We start from the raw sequence: 12,502 nt of genomic DNA, 5'->3' as shown, positions 1-12,502 counted from the left end.
TAAAGGTACTCAATAACAGGTGGGCTGAGTGACGAGGAATGAGAGAGTGCGTGGTAATTAAGAACACGTGCGGGGACAGAGCAGTGGCAAATGAGAGGGTGGGGAAACAAATCGACACAAGGACAGCGGAGCACACGGCGAACTGTCAAAACAAAGCCATGTGATCCGAGACAACCACACAGACAACGCACAGAAGAAAACAAGCAGATCAGACCCGAGACATGACAAGAAGTGCTCAAAATACAATGCTCAGGCGTTGCTCAAAGTAGCATAAGCCAGACAAGGGAGGATGTTTTAATTTTTTTAGGTTTAGTGCTCATGGAAGAGATGAGTTTTCAGTTGTTTTTTGAATGTTGTCAGGGATTCTGCATTCCGGATAAGGGATCATTCCACCAGCATGGAACCGTGAATGAGAATGTTCTGAAGAGTGATTTTGTGGCTCTCTGTGATGGTACCACGAGCAGTTGCTTATTGGCCGATCGTAGGCTTCTGTGGTAGATCTGTAAGCCATGTTCAATGCCTTGAACCTGATGCGAACCGGTTGGTTTGGTTTGGTAACACTCTTTGGTTTGGTTTCATTAAGCATATTTGAGGCCTGATGGTTTATGATCCTAATCTAGATTATTTTTTTAGATTTCATTCTGTCCCCCTTTTCTATGTTATCAGGTCAAGTAACTGTTAAAATACTTTTCAAATTTGTTTGAAGTTATGGATATGGATTGGGTATATGAATTAGGCCCAAAGGCTGTATGATGATTTTTTAAATATGAATGATACATATTTGTGTTATTTTCTTTACCCTTTATGTCAACAGGCTTATATTTCACACAGTAGGCCTAGTTCACTGGTATTATACTCTGCATGTGTATTATAAAAATAAGTAATAATTTTCTTTTACCAAAACCTGCTGCAGGGTCCGAAGTAGGCCTGACAAAAAAGATACGAAATCCTCAAATACATTTTATCCAAGTGTCACAGTGTCTGGTTTATGTTCCTTGGGTCACCACTAGATGTCCTCCTTCCCCACGGTGTCCATCACACTATTGAACTACATTTCCCACGATCCTTGTCTTCTCATTGCACTCGGCTGGTTCCTTATCACTGATCATTGCACTCAGCCATTTCCCCATTATCATTGTCTATTTCCTGTGTATATATACCCTGTCTGTTTTAGTATGTGTCACGGAGTCCTTGTAATTATCACGCCACTTCTGAGTTCTGCGTCTGTTATTTCCCGTTGTATGTTTTTGTTTGATTGCTACCCTGGTTATGACCTCTGCCTGGACTGGATTGTGAGTAACGGATTTCCCTCAAATAAAAGCATTTACTGCATTTGGATCTTCTCCCTTGTCTCCTTGAGGGTGGATCGTGACAGAAGGACTCTGTCACACATGATCCAGCGGTATGTCTCTCAATGTCTATTCCCCAGCCACTGAGCGGGAGAGAAGAGAGTTTTTTGAGGGGACCCGATTGGTAAAGTTTCGTGGGACCCGTGGAGGCCGCAGTGGAGGAGGTGGTCGAGAGGATCCAAGACACCATTCCCCACTCTGGCCCCTTTTCGGCCCTGGGTTGGTGAGATCCAGACCAGAGTTCCACCCACCGCTGATTTCGCCCAGCCCAGAGCTCTGTTCGCCGTGGTGCCCGTCCAGTCCAGAGCCGGCACATTTTCGTCAGAAACGGCGGAGGAGGAAGACCTTCAGCCTCCCCAAGGACCCGGAGGCCGTCCCCTCCGAGCAGCCCGCTGTCGTCCCGGAGGCCGTCCCCTCCGAGCAGCCCGCTGTCGTCCCGGAGGCCGTCCCCTCCGAGCAGTCCGCTGTCGTCCCGGAGGCCGTCCCCTCCGAGCAGCCCGCTGTCGTCCCGGAGGCCGTCCCCTCCGAGCAGCCCGCTGTCGTCCCGGAGGCCGTCCCCTCCGAGCAGCCCGCTGTCGTCCCGGAGGCCGTCCCCTCCGAGCAGCCCGCTGTCGTCCCTGAGATTGTCTCGGAGCCGCCCACCATCAGTCCTGCCACGGCCAAGAGAGCGGTCTTCCTCTTCTATGCGGTGGCGGTACTGCATGCGTGGAGGAGGCACAGCACGTCTGCCGTTCCAGAGACTGTCCACGTCACGTCGGCCGTTCCAGAGACTGTCCACGTCACGTCTGCCGTTCCAGAGACTGTCCACGTCACGTCTGCCGATGCAGAGACGGTTCCTGTGCCAGACGCTGTTCCCGTAAGTCCTGCCATGGCCAAGAGGGCTGTTTTCTTTTTTTATGCACTGGCAGTACTGCATGCATGGAGGGGACACACGTCTGCCGAGCCTGGATTTCACGTCACGTCTGCCGAGCCTGAGCTTTACGTCAAGCCAAGTTCCTGAGCCGGTGGCGTCTGTTGCAGTTCCTGAGCCGGCGGCGTCTGTTGCAGTTCCTGAGCCGGCGGCGTCTGTTGCAGTTCCTGAGCCGGCGGCGTCTGTTGCAGTTCCTGAGCCGGCGGCGTCTGTTGCAGTTCCTGAGCCGGCGGCGTCTGTTGCAGTTCCTGAGCCGGCGGCGTCTGTTGCAGTTCCTGAGCCGGCGGCGTCTGTTGCAGTTCCTGAGCCGGCGGCGTCTGTTGCAGTTCCTGAGCCGGCGGCGTCTGTTGCAGTTCCTGAGCCGGCGGCGTCTGTTGCAGTTCCTGAGCCGGCGGCGTCTGTTGCAGTTCCTGAGCCGGCGGCGTCTGTTGCAGTTCCTGAGCCGGCGGCGTCTGTTGCAGTTCCTGAGCCGGCGGCGTCTGTTGCAGTTCCTGAGCCGGCGGCGTCTGTTGCAGTTCCTGAGCCGGCGGCGTCTGTTGCAGTTCCTGAGCCGGCGGCGTCTGTTGCAGTTCCTGAGCCGGCGGCGTCTGTTGCAGTTCCTGAGCCGGCGGCGTCTGTTGCAGTTCCTGAGCCGGCGGCGTCTGTTGCAGTTCCTGAGCCGGCGGCGTCTGTTGCAGTTCCTGAGCCGGCGGCGTCTGTTGCAGTTCCTGAGCCGGCGGCGTCTGTTGCAGTTCCTGAGCCGCTGGTGTCTGTGACTGTTCCTGAGCCAGGGTCGATCCCTGTCCCGCCTTGGTCTTCACCGCCATGGCCGCCCGAGTGGTCGTCTTCACCCTGGTCGTCTCCGCCATGGCCGCCCCAGTGGTCGTCTTCACCCTGGTCGTCTCCGCCGTGGCCGCCCGAGGGGTCGTCTTCGCCCTGGCCGCCCGATGGACTGTCTGCTTCGCCCTGGCCGCCCGATGGACTGTCTGCTTCGCCCTGGCCGCCCGATGGACTGTCTGCTTCGCCCTGGCCGCCCGATGGACTGTCTGCTTCGCCCTGGCCGCCCGATGGACTGTCTGCTTCGCCCTGGCCGCCCGATGGACTGTCTGCTTCGCCCTGGCCGCCCGATGGACTGTCTGCTTCGCCCTGGCCGCCCGATGGACTGTCTGCTTCGCCCTGGCCGCCCGATGGACTGTCTGCTTCGCTCTGGCCGCCCGATGGACTGTCTGTTTTGCCCTGGCCGCCGCTTAATCCGTTCCCCCTTGCTCCTGTTCTCCTCCATGGACCTGGCCCCCCATCCCACCCCCTGATCCTCCACCTTTCCACCTTCCGCCTGGACTCTTGTTTATCGGTCACGTCTTGGAGCGTCTGGTAGCCGCTCCGTAGAGGGGGGGTTATGTCACAGTGTCTGGTTTATGTTCCTTGGGTCACCACTAGATGTCCTCCTTCCCCACGGTGTCCATCACACTATTGAACTACATTTCCCACGATCCTTGTCTTCTCATTGCACTCGGCTGGTTCCTTATCACTGATCATTGCACTCAGCCATTTCCCCATTATCATTGTCTATTTCCTGTGTATATATACCCTGTCTGTTTTAGTATGTGTCACGGAGTCCTTGTAATTATCACGCCACTTCTGAGTTCTGCGTCTGTTATTTCCCGTTGTATGTTTTTGTTTGATTGCTACCCTGGTTATGACCTCTGCCTGGACTGGATTGTGAGTAACGGATTTCCCTCAAATAAAAGCATTTACTGCATTTGGATCTTCTCCCTTGTCTCCTTGAGGGTGGATTGTGACACCAATTGTGATTTAGGATTTACTTTGCAAAATATTCCATTCAGAAATTGCTAGTCATTTCAAAAATAATTAGTATTAAAAGTGACTTTTGAAGTAGAAAACCTAATATAGTATTTTCCTTAAAATTTTCAAAATGCAAAACCTTTTCTTTTGGGTTACTGGTGGAACCATTGTGTCTTTACAGTTCTGGCAGGAACTTATGGGATCCTTTAAGCACATTGTATTCAGTTCTACCAGAAAGACTCGGGAGATAGAATAATGTAACAAAGCATTCATTTATTCACCGCCCAGGAAGCAATTCTTTATAAAGTTATTTGGCGTTGGCCCCAAATGATTGGATAGATGTGAAGGTAATAAGTGACGTATAGTAATTTAGTCTTCCTGGCAGAACTTATGCTAAAGCTTTAATTTCTGAGGTTCTGGAGTCACCCTTTCATTACCTTTGGGGGAAATTAGAGGAACTCAAATTCCATAAAAGGGTTATAAAGTGAAAAGGTGCTGCAGAAAATCCAAACTTCTCAAAACTCTGTAGCATAGATCAGTGGTTCTCATCCACATTCCTGGAGCACCACACAGTTTGTATTTCACAAAATATATTGTGAAGGACATTATATAACAATTGTGCAGCGATTTGTCCAGTCCCGAGCAGCACACGAAGCAGGCATTGTTCCTGTGAGTCTGGTCTTGTGTGCGTGCGTGTGTGTGTGTGCTTGCTTGCGTGTGTGTGCTACTTGTTTGGATTATTATATTAAACCTTTTGGCACTTTATTCGTCTTTGTCTTCATCAGTTTGCCTATGCAAAAGCGTTACACTGCTGAAAGTGGATATCCACACTCATGTAAAAAACCTGGGTGTCGTTGTCGACTCAGAGTTAAAATTTGACAAGCAAATAAACTCTGTTGTCAGAGGCAGTTTCTTCCAGCTTAGGGGCTTGCGGAAATTGAAGGTCTTTTGGTGACCTAGAGACAGTCATTCATGCCTTTATTTCAACAAGGCTGAAATTGAAACGCTTTGTATGCTGGTATCAACCAGTTTTCACTAATGCGTTTGCAATTGGTACAAAATGCTGCAGCTCGCTTCTTAATGGGGAAGAAAAAACGTAAGCATATATCACCCCTATTTTAGCACATTTACATTGGCTACCGGTCAAGTACAAAATTGAGTACAAGGTCTTGACTTTTGTAGGGAGACCGGGACATGTTCATAATGCAACAGGAAAATAAGATAGTTCAGTTTTTATGGGTTCCGGCACATACTGGAGTAGCAGGAAATGAAGCAGCAGACAAGTTAGCAAAACAGGCTATGGCAAAGGAAACTATAGATATGGAAATTAAGTATAGCAAATTAGAAATCAAATCAATAATTAAAAGGGAGATAAATAATAATTGGCAAATGTACTGGGATAATGAGGAAAAGGGTAGACATTTACATTCAATACAACCAGTGGTAGGTAGAGGAAGGAAGTCAAGTGAAAGAAGGAAGGAAGACTGTATTATTTCTAGATTAAGATTGGGACATACAGGACTTAATTCAACAATGGAAATAATAGGGAAACATCATACAGGTTTGTGTGAATGGTGTGGAATAAGAGAAACAGTGGAGCATGTACTAATTAAGTGTAATAAATATTCAGAAGAAAGAAGTAAGCTAAGAGAAGAACTGCAGGTGGAAGGTAATCAGCAATTAACATTAAGGATAGTTTTAAATTCAGTAGAAGGGGGTAGGTTAATAATAAAGTTTTTAAGAAGAACCAATTTGATCCAAAGAATATAGATGGGTTATAAATGTAGACAATATGTTTTATACAGTTAAAAATATTATACTACTATATATATATATAATTTTTTTTTTTTTTTTTTTTTTTTTTTTTGTAGTAACAGCATCCCTCTTTGGAATGAGATGGACTTTTGCCGTAGATGGAGGAGCTGAACACGCAGCAACATCGAAAGCACGAGTCCTGATTGTTCCGGTAGTGGGATTAAGTAGTGTATCTTGTCTCTGATCTATTACCCACAGTAGATGGCGGTAATGCTCTTTTTAAGAATGCGAACCGCCAAATAAGCACAAAGAAGAAGAAGAAGAAGAAGAGACAGGTGTGGTGAAGTGTTGGGTCCGCATGAAGTGTTGAGTCCGGGCTAAGGACCCTTTAGTATGCCAGTAGTATGCCTGATCTAAATCTGTTCTCGCGATAACTTGTAGCTAAATTTAAAAATACTACTATTACGGTATATTGTATCACGAAATGTAGTTTTTATAGTTTTTCAGTCAACAATGTAGTTGTTTAAAGCGCAAATATGTTGTTTATTTATACAGATAGCGCCTATTTTAAATTTTGATCTGACGTTTTCGGAGTTGTGAGAAATACTACCGTTATTGTGTCACGAAATGTAGTTGTTATAGTTTTCAGTCGACAATGTAGTTGTTTAAAGCGCAAATATGTTGTTTATTTATAAAGATAGCGCCTATTTAAAATTTTGATCTGACGTTTTCGGAGTTGTGAGATCCATATGCGATCACCGGCCGCTCAGCGCTCATGTTACCCCGCCTAGAACAGCCTTACCTCGGCTAGTCCTTCTGATGTTTGCCGCTGGCCTGGCTGATGTCTCTAGTCTAGTGGTTAAACATGAGATAATATTCGTCTTGTGTAGGCTATATCTAACGGGCGATATTTTATCTTATTAATCTTTAATTTGTTCCCCGGCAAATCGTTTTGGTTGACGGGAAAGGTTAGTTTCATAACTTTATATAAATGATTTAGGCTATTTAACGTTGTAGCCTGCAGACTTATGTTTGACTGAATCGTTTAACTTACTTTATTTCTTGACTTGTATAGCTTCTTATGCCTTTTAGGCTACTTATACTTTTATAATGTCTATTATTGATCAATAAAACTGAAATGTAACAAAAAGAGACAGGGTTGTGTCATTTTATTCGATATAGCCTATGTAAGAATATTTTAATATATAAACCGTTAGCAGAAATAAGTTACATTTAACTAAGTTAAAAATTACAATAAAGAACAATAGACTGTTTTTTATTCATGTGTATTATTCTAGATAATTAATGAAGTACAGTTACATGCTAGTGTGCATATATATTTAACTATATGAGGGGCTAAAATGGAAATGGATGATTCTTTCTCTTTCTTTCAGAAATGTGTGAGAGTGAAGAGAGCCAGAGAGATATGCCACGATGGCAGATTTGTTTTGTACAACTAAGGCGAGGTAATAATGTATTTTTATATAACTGTGTGTTAATAGTGCTGTTATCCCTTTTCTCTATAGCCTACATTTCTCACTATTACAATGTGTTTTTTCATCCAACAACAGTCTGGATCATTGGAGACTCTACGTCCGGCGTGGGGCTGAGAGAGCGGCAAAGAACATGGGGAATGGCCTTGGCATTGAGGATGTCTACATTTCTTGGTTCGGCTTGGCTGGTCTGCGGTGGAAGAGCCTTCTCCCTTGATTTTTTTGCACGATGGAGTTCATTTCACCACTAAGGAAAATTATATATTTTTAAACAGTTTGGCAGAATCTATTAAAGCCCAACTTGAACAAGGGTGAGATGTTATATATATATATATATTATATACAATTGCTATTGTCAATGTAATTTGTTGAAACGCTTTTTTTAGGGCTCTACAAATGTTTAACCGGCACCCAGTCACGCCAGAGGTTCTAAACTCAAAGGTAGTATCTGAGACAGATTGTTTTGAATCGGATATTCTGAATGTTGACATGGACACACGGATAGCAGAGGTGACTGCACTACAAGCAAAGGTGATTGTTTGTAGTATGAACTATAATTAAGTAATAATTCCAATTATTTCAGGTATAAAACTTTTTTATTATACATTATTTTCATAAGGTGCGGGATCACATTGAAAAGGCACAGGGGAAGCAAAAGGTGGAGTTTGAGTCCCGGAAAAGAAAAAATGTGAAATCATTTCACATCCACGAAGGAGAGGAGGTACTCAAAGCAAACAAAAGAAAAGAGGGACGCAAAGGTGGACGTTTAGAGGGGAACTGGACAGGCCCTTTTTTAGTCAAAGACAGGAAAGGGGTGGCTACACTTGCAGACAAATCAGGCAACATTCTCCGCCAGAAAACCAATGTGTCTCACTCTCAACTCAAACCATACCTGCGGCGTGACATTAACCTGGATGATGTGAAAGGTAGTAAATTACAGTAGATTGGTTCATTTTTTATTTTATAAGTAAATGTTTATGCCAAATTTAAAATATTACATTTACAACCTTTTCAGGTAATATACATGATGACCATGATTACTGCCTGAAGACAGACATGGCAGGAGGTGATGCATCTCGCACAGGTATGCTTTATCTGATTTTTATATTAGAGTTAGATTAGCATTTATTTTTTATAAATAAAAAAGTTTCCCATGGCTCAATGACGACGTTAGAATTTCAATCTTATAACATTTTTGTAGTGAACACATATTTGTAATATATATTTGTAATACCTCTTAGTTAGTCCCGGTTTCCAGAAAACATCCAAAAAATAAGCTGTAATTGGACACAATCCCACCTGCAATCTATTTTATATGGCTTTAGACCGTTTGTTTGGTAGACGTTTTAATTAAAGTTCCTGTCATGATAAAAAAACTATTTTACTGCACTCAACAGGCCCCCCAGACTCAGAGTCCGTAACACTAAGTTGCATCCCAAAATTCCACTATTTTGTATAATGGAATAAACTTCTGATCTTGAATCTGATAAACTTTTTAGACCTAAAAAATCTATAAGTAGTGTAGCACTAGCTAGGGCTTATAGATTTTTTGGGTCTAAAAATAAAGTTTATCAGATCTTCTCGAAACCTTGGATTTTGATAAGGGGTTCTAGAGCCTTCCACAGCTGAGATATGGAGATCCCACGCAGCATTTATTCCATTGTACAAAATATTTGAATTTTGGGATGCAACTTAGTGTTACGGACTCTGGGGAGCCTGCGAGGGTGATCGCAAAAGACCTGAGTAACCAATTAAATAACAGGCATATGTCATCCCAATTCACCATACGATCCCTCCGAGTCATTATGCGTCCAATGGCAGCTTATTTGTATGGGCGCTTGTCCACAAACCTCCTATACTTCTTATATTATTAAACAACATTTTTATGGTAACCTACTATTTCTTTTAGATTCTTGACACAAGGATCGCACAGCTCTGTAAAGCACATGGTGGAACTGCATTACAGGTGCACACATTTGTTCTCTGGTGGCGATCCTTCACTAACACGAAACATGTGGATGACAGTCACATTTCTTGTCTGAAGGTAAATTAAAATCTATAAATTAAATCTCAGGGGCAGAGGGGACACATTCCAGCACCAATTATTTACTTACAAATATTTTAAAGGACCTTGATGACAATGACATGGTCCTTATTCCAAGAATTGTTGGTGGACAAAGCCCTGAAAAGGGAAATCACTTCATTTTGTGGGTATGTGTGGGAAAAAAAATATATATACATTTTTGCTCAACAGTTGTTACTCTTTGTGGTTAAAGCAGTTTCTTTTTGTTTTGTAAAGGTCTTGGATGGTTTGAGGAATCATATTCGAGTGTACGACCCCATTGGCAACTACAAGTCCATTTCTGAGATGGACCTGGCTATACTATGGTATTTTGTGCATTGTAAATGGCACAATTTTTATCTTCATTTACTAATGTACATTTCTTAATTTCTTTTTTCTTTTGTACAAAAGCAATGCATTCCGAAATATGGGACGTGGGAAAATGGACTGTTGAGTACCCAGAACAGTGGAGGCTGTCTGACTCTAACAACTGTGGGGTTTTGGTCTGTACAGTAAGTTAAATAAATGCTTTTATTTTTATATTTTTTGTGTATTACATCTACATTACTTCAACAACTGTGTTAATTGCATTAGATGGCAGAAATGGAGGTGAGGGACAAATGGACCTCTATGAAAAACGAGGTGATACAGGGAGAAGATCTGTGGTATCTGAGAAGATATCATGCATCATCAATGGCAGCATATGCTGTTCAGCATATGACGTATACAAGGTATGTGTAAAATGTGTGTCCTCATTCATATAAACCAACTTATAAGTTTAATAATTCAAGTAAATCGATGTTTTTTTAAATATAGGACAGTTGAGGAGGTGGGTAAAAAGGGAATTTGTTCTATTGTCAGTGACACTGAAATCCAGGTACATATAAGATTTTACGAAATAAAAAATGTCTAGATATTGTTTGCTATACTAAATATTTTTTTTCAGGACTTGTTCCAAGGAATTGTGAAAGGCTCACTGAAACCCACGTGGAACAAATGGTGGCAAACGAAGACTGGTAGAATGGCAAAACCAAAGAGTTTTCATCCAGCCTTGTCAGCACATGTTGAGGAACTTCTGGGACACATTGACAACATTGTGTTTACGAAAAAGAAGGATGAAAAGCTTGAACATTTTGACCTTATAATGTCTGAACTGATTCCTGAGGTATGCATTTTATGGGATCGTTTTAGTACAAATATGTATGTCTGATTTGTATATTTTTGGGTGAACTAACTCGTTAAACTAACTTAAGTAATTACTTTTTAAAAATCTTTTGTTGTTCAGGTCAGCCTTATAATACTGAGACGAACGGAAGGTTTCAGTCACTTTTGGGCTGAGATATCTTATCTTGTGGAGTGTGTCATTAAAATGGCCTAATGTCACAACATCCGCCAGTCCAGCCTCCTCGGCCATCAAATGACGACAGGGTTCAGCGAGCTGACTCCGCCTGCGGCGCTGCACCTTTGAGTTTGCCCATCTGAGTAAAAACAGTGAGTGACGTACATCGCACAGTAGACTTTGCGTGTGTACAAATTAACGTGTCACAGCATTTCTGTATGTTTTTGCAGAGTTCCTCAGCCTGTCCAGCCTCCTCGTCCACCAAATGACGACAAGGTTCAGCGAGCTAACTCCGCCTGCTGCGCTGCACCTTTGAGTTTGCCCATCTCAGTCACGATCTCACGACCCATCATGCCAAGGGGAAATGGTGCCTCGACACATCTCAACTGCATCATCTAGGCCTTAGGATGGTTCCACAAAGAATTGACTGCACATACAACATGAATTAATTCAAACTACAGATTTGAATTTACATACAGCAAAAGACACTGCATCTATTTGTCTCTCATTAGTCAATCCAGGATAAACCTTTCTCTCAAAATCTTTAACCTCACAGTTCATTAAATTGAACACAGCTAACTCAACATTAAATTTGTTTAAATCTTCACACTGTATAGCCAGAGGACTATCACAAATGTATTTTAAAGACACACTACAGTATGTCTGTTTAAAGCTTCTCTGTATTCTTGTGTATTTTAAAAAGTCTATAAATCTATAAATGATGTGCATGTTGCTTGTAGTTTTGTGTTAATAAAAATGAAATCTAATAAATCTCATAATTCAGTTGTATTGTATTATATTGTGTAATTTAATCAAAATACTATTTTTATATGAGTTTTGGTTCTGGTTCACATTGAGTGGTATTGTATTGTATGATGTTCTGTTTTAACATTTAATTATGACATACATCATATGAATTAGAACACAAATGACATGCTTGTAATTAAAAATATATATTATGCCTTATTGCTTAATAACGAGTAACTTAATGTCTCAAAACATACCTAAAAATGCTATTTCTTTCTTTAATCAGGATAAAAAATATAATATGAAGAAAGGGGTTTGATTGATTACTTATTTGGTTGATTAATATTTATACTAAGTACACACAAAACATAGCTAGCATTCTGTCATTTAGGGTTAAGCTGTTAATAAGAAAATAGTAATAAATACAAATTTATTAAAAATGACAAAACGTTTATCGGATAGATGTATGCTCTATGCCGCGCTACTATACGCTAACTAAAAAAAAACACTAAGAACGAGAAATGCTTAAATTCACAATATATAGCTTCGGGTATATACTATTATATGACACATATAAGTTAAAATACATTAATGACTCGTTATAACGTAGGTCAAACGACTTCTTTAATTATGTGATTTTGTATGATTTGTAACCAGGCACTAAAGCGATTACCCATAAAACGCGCTTTGAACCAATCGGACTGCTTGGGTCCTTAGCCCGGACTCAACACTTCATCCGGACCCAACACTTCACCACACCGGACCCAACACTTCACCACACCGGGACAGTTGCAACAAGGGATGGTTGCAACATGTCATTTTTCTCCAATCAGAAAGAAGCTAGAGTGATGACACTCACACTGCACATGCTCAGTTGGATGCCCCTCCCTTGCAGAGAAACATCAAGGAGATTCCTGAGCTGCTCCAGGATTTATTAAAAAAAAACTGTTTTTGAGGTATGAAAGTATTTATTTTCTTGAGCTTTGTTTTTGTTAAAATGCTGTAATTGTTTTTTGTGATTCAGTTCAAACTTATATGGTTTAAATGAGTGATATGTTAACTTTA

General features: G+C 42.3%; 2 protein-coding genes across 4 annotated transcripts; one reads left to right on the top strand and one right to left on the bottom strand.

The window, feature by feature from the left end:
• Nucleotides 1-1,158: 1,158 nt before the first annotated feature.
• On the bottom strand, nt 1,159-3,996 carry LOC307000511 (uncharacterized protein). Its single transcript, XM_079616154.1, has 3 exons — nt 3,282-3,996; nt 3,016-3,190; nt 1,159-2,966 (listed from the first exon to the last, which is right to left on the bottom strand). The coding sequence occupies exons 1-3, from the start codon at nt 3,518-3,520 to the stop codon at nt 2,328-2,330; spliced, it is 1,053 nt and encodes a 350-aa protein (XP_079472280.1). The 5' UTR covers nt 3,521-3,996; the 3' UTR covers nt 1,159-2,327.
• A 2,227-nt stretch (nt 3,997-6,223) lies between these two features.
• LOC307001207 (uncharacterized protein) lies at nt 6,224-11,476 on the top strand. 3 transcript variants are annotated; one of them, XM_079617428.1, is made up of 14 exons: nt 6,224-7,262; nt 7,368-7,600; nt 7,676-7,820; nt 7,909-8,215; nt 8,305-8,373; nt 9,199-9,333; nt 9,417-9,500; nt 9,589-9,677; nt 9,763-9,863; nt 9,946-10,082; nt 10,168-10,228; nt 10,298-10,516; nt 10,637-10,842; nt 10,921-11,431. In XM_079617428.1, the coding sequence occupies exons 9-13, from the start codon at nt 9,765-9,767 to the stop codon at nt 10,727-10,729; spliced, it is 609 nt and encodes a 202-aa protein (XP_079473554.1). In that variant the 5' UTR covers nt 6,224-7,262; nt 7,368-7,600; nt 7,676-7,820; nt 7,909-8,215; nt 8,305-8,373; nt 9,199-9,333; nt 9,417-9,500; nt 9,589-9,677; nt 9,763-9,764; the 3' UTR covers nt 10,730-10,842; nt 10,921-11,431. The 3 variants fall into 3 exon arrangements, with proteins under 3 accessions (XP_079473554.1, XP_079473553.1, XP_079473552.1); XM_079617426.1 differs by having other exon boundaries at nt 6,238-7,262; nt 7,368-7,518; nt 10,921-11,432; XM_079617427.1 differs by having other exon boundaries at nt 7,368-7,820; nt 8,305-8,458; nt 10,921-11,476.
• Nucleotides 11,477-12,502: the final 1,026 nt, after the last annotated feature.

Source organism: Phoxinus phoxinus, assembly GCF_949152265.1.
Source record: "Phoxinus phoxinus genome assembly, chromosome: 6".
Lineage (NCBI taxonomy): Eukaryota > Metazoa > Chordata > Actinopteri > Cypriniformes > Leuciscidae > Phoxinus > Phoxinus phoxinus.
This window is presented reverse-complemented; position numbering and strand designations above follow the sequence as displayed.

Excerpts from the sequence above, each read along its gene's own strand:
- LOC307001207 (XM_079617426.1), top strand. The coding sequence starts at position 7,193 with ATGTGTGAGAGTGAAGAGAGCCAGAGAGATATGCCACGATGGCAGATT. Across the intron at positions 7,821-7,908 it reads TGACTGCACTACAAGCAAAG|GTGCGGGATCACATTGAAAA; the intron begins GTGATTGTTTGT and ends TATTTTCATAAG. Across the intron at positions 8,216-8,304 it reads TAACCTGGATGATGTGAAAG|GTAATATACATGATGACCAT; the intron begins GTAGTAAATTAC and ends CAACCTTTTCAG.
- LOC307000511 (XM_079616154.1), bottom strand. The coding sequence starts at position 3,520 with ATGGAGGAGAACAGGAGCAAGGGGGAACGGATTAAGCGGCGGCCAGGG. Across the intron at positions 3,191-3,281 it reads CGGCCAGGGCGAAGCAGACA|TCCATCGGGCGGCCAGGGCG; the intron begins GTCCATCGGGCG and ends CGAAGCAGACAG. Across the intron at positions 2,967-3,015 it reads TCGACCCTGGCTCAGGAACA|GAACTGCAACAGACGCCGCC; the intron begins GTCACAGACACC and ends CCGCCGGCTCAG.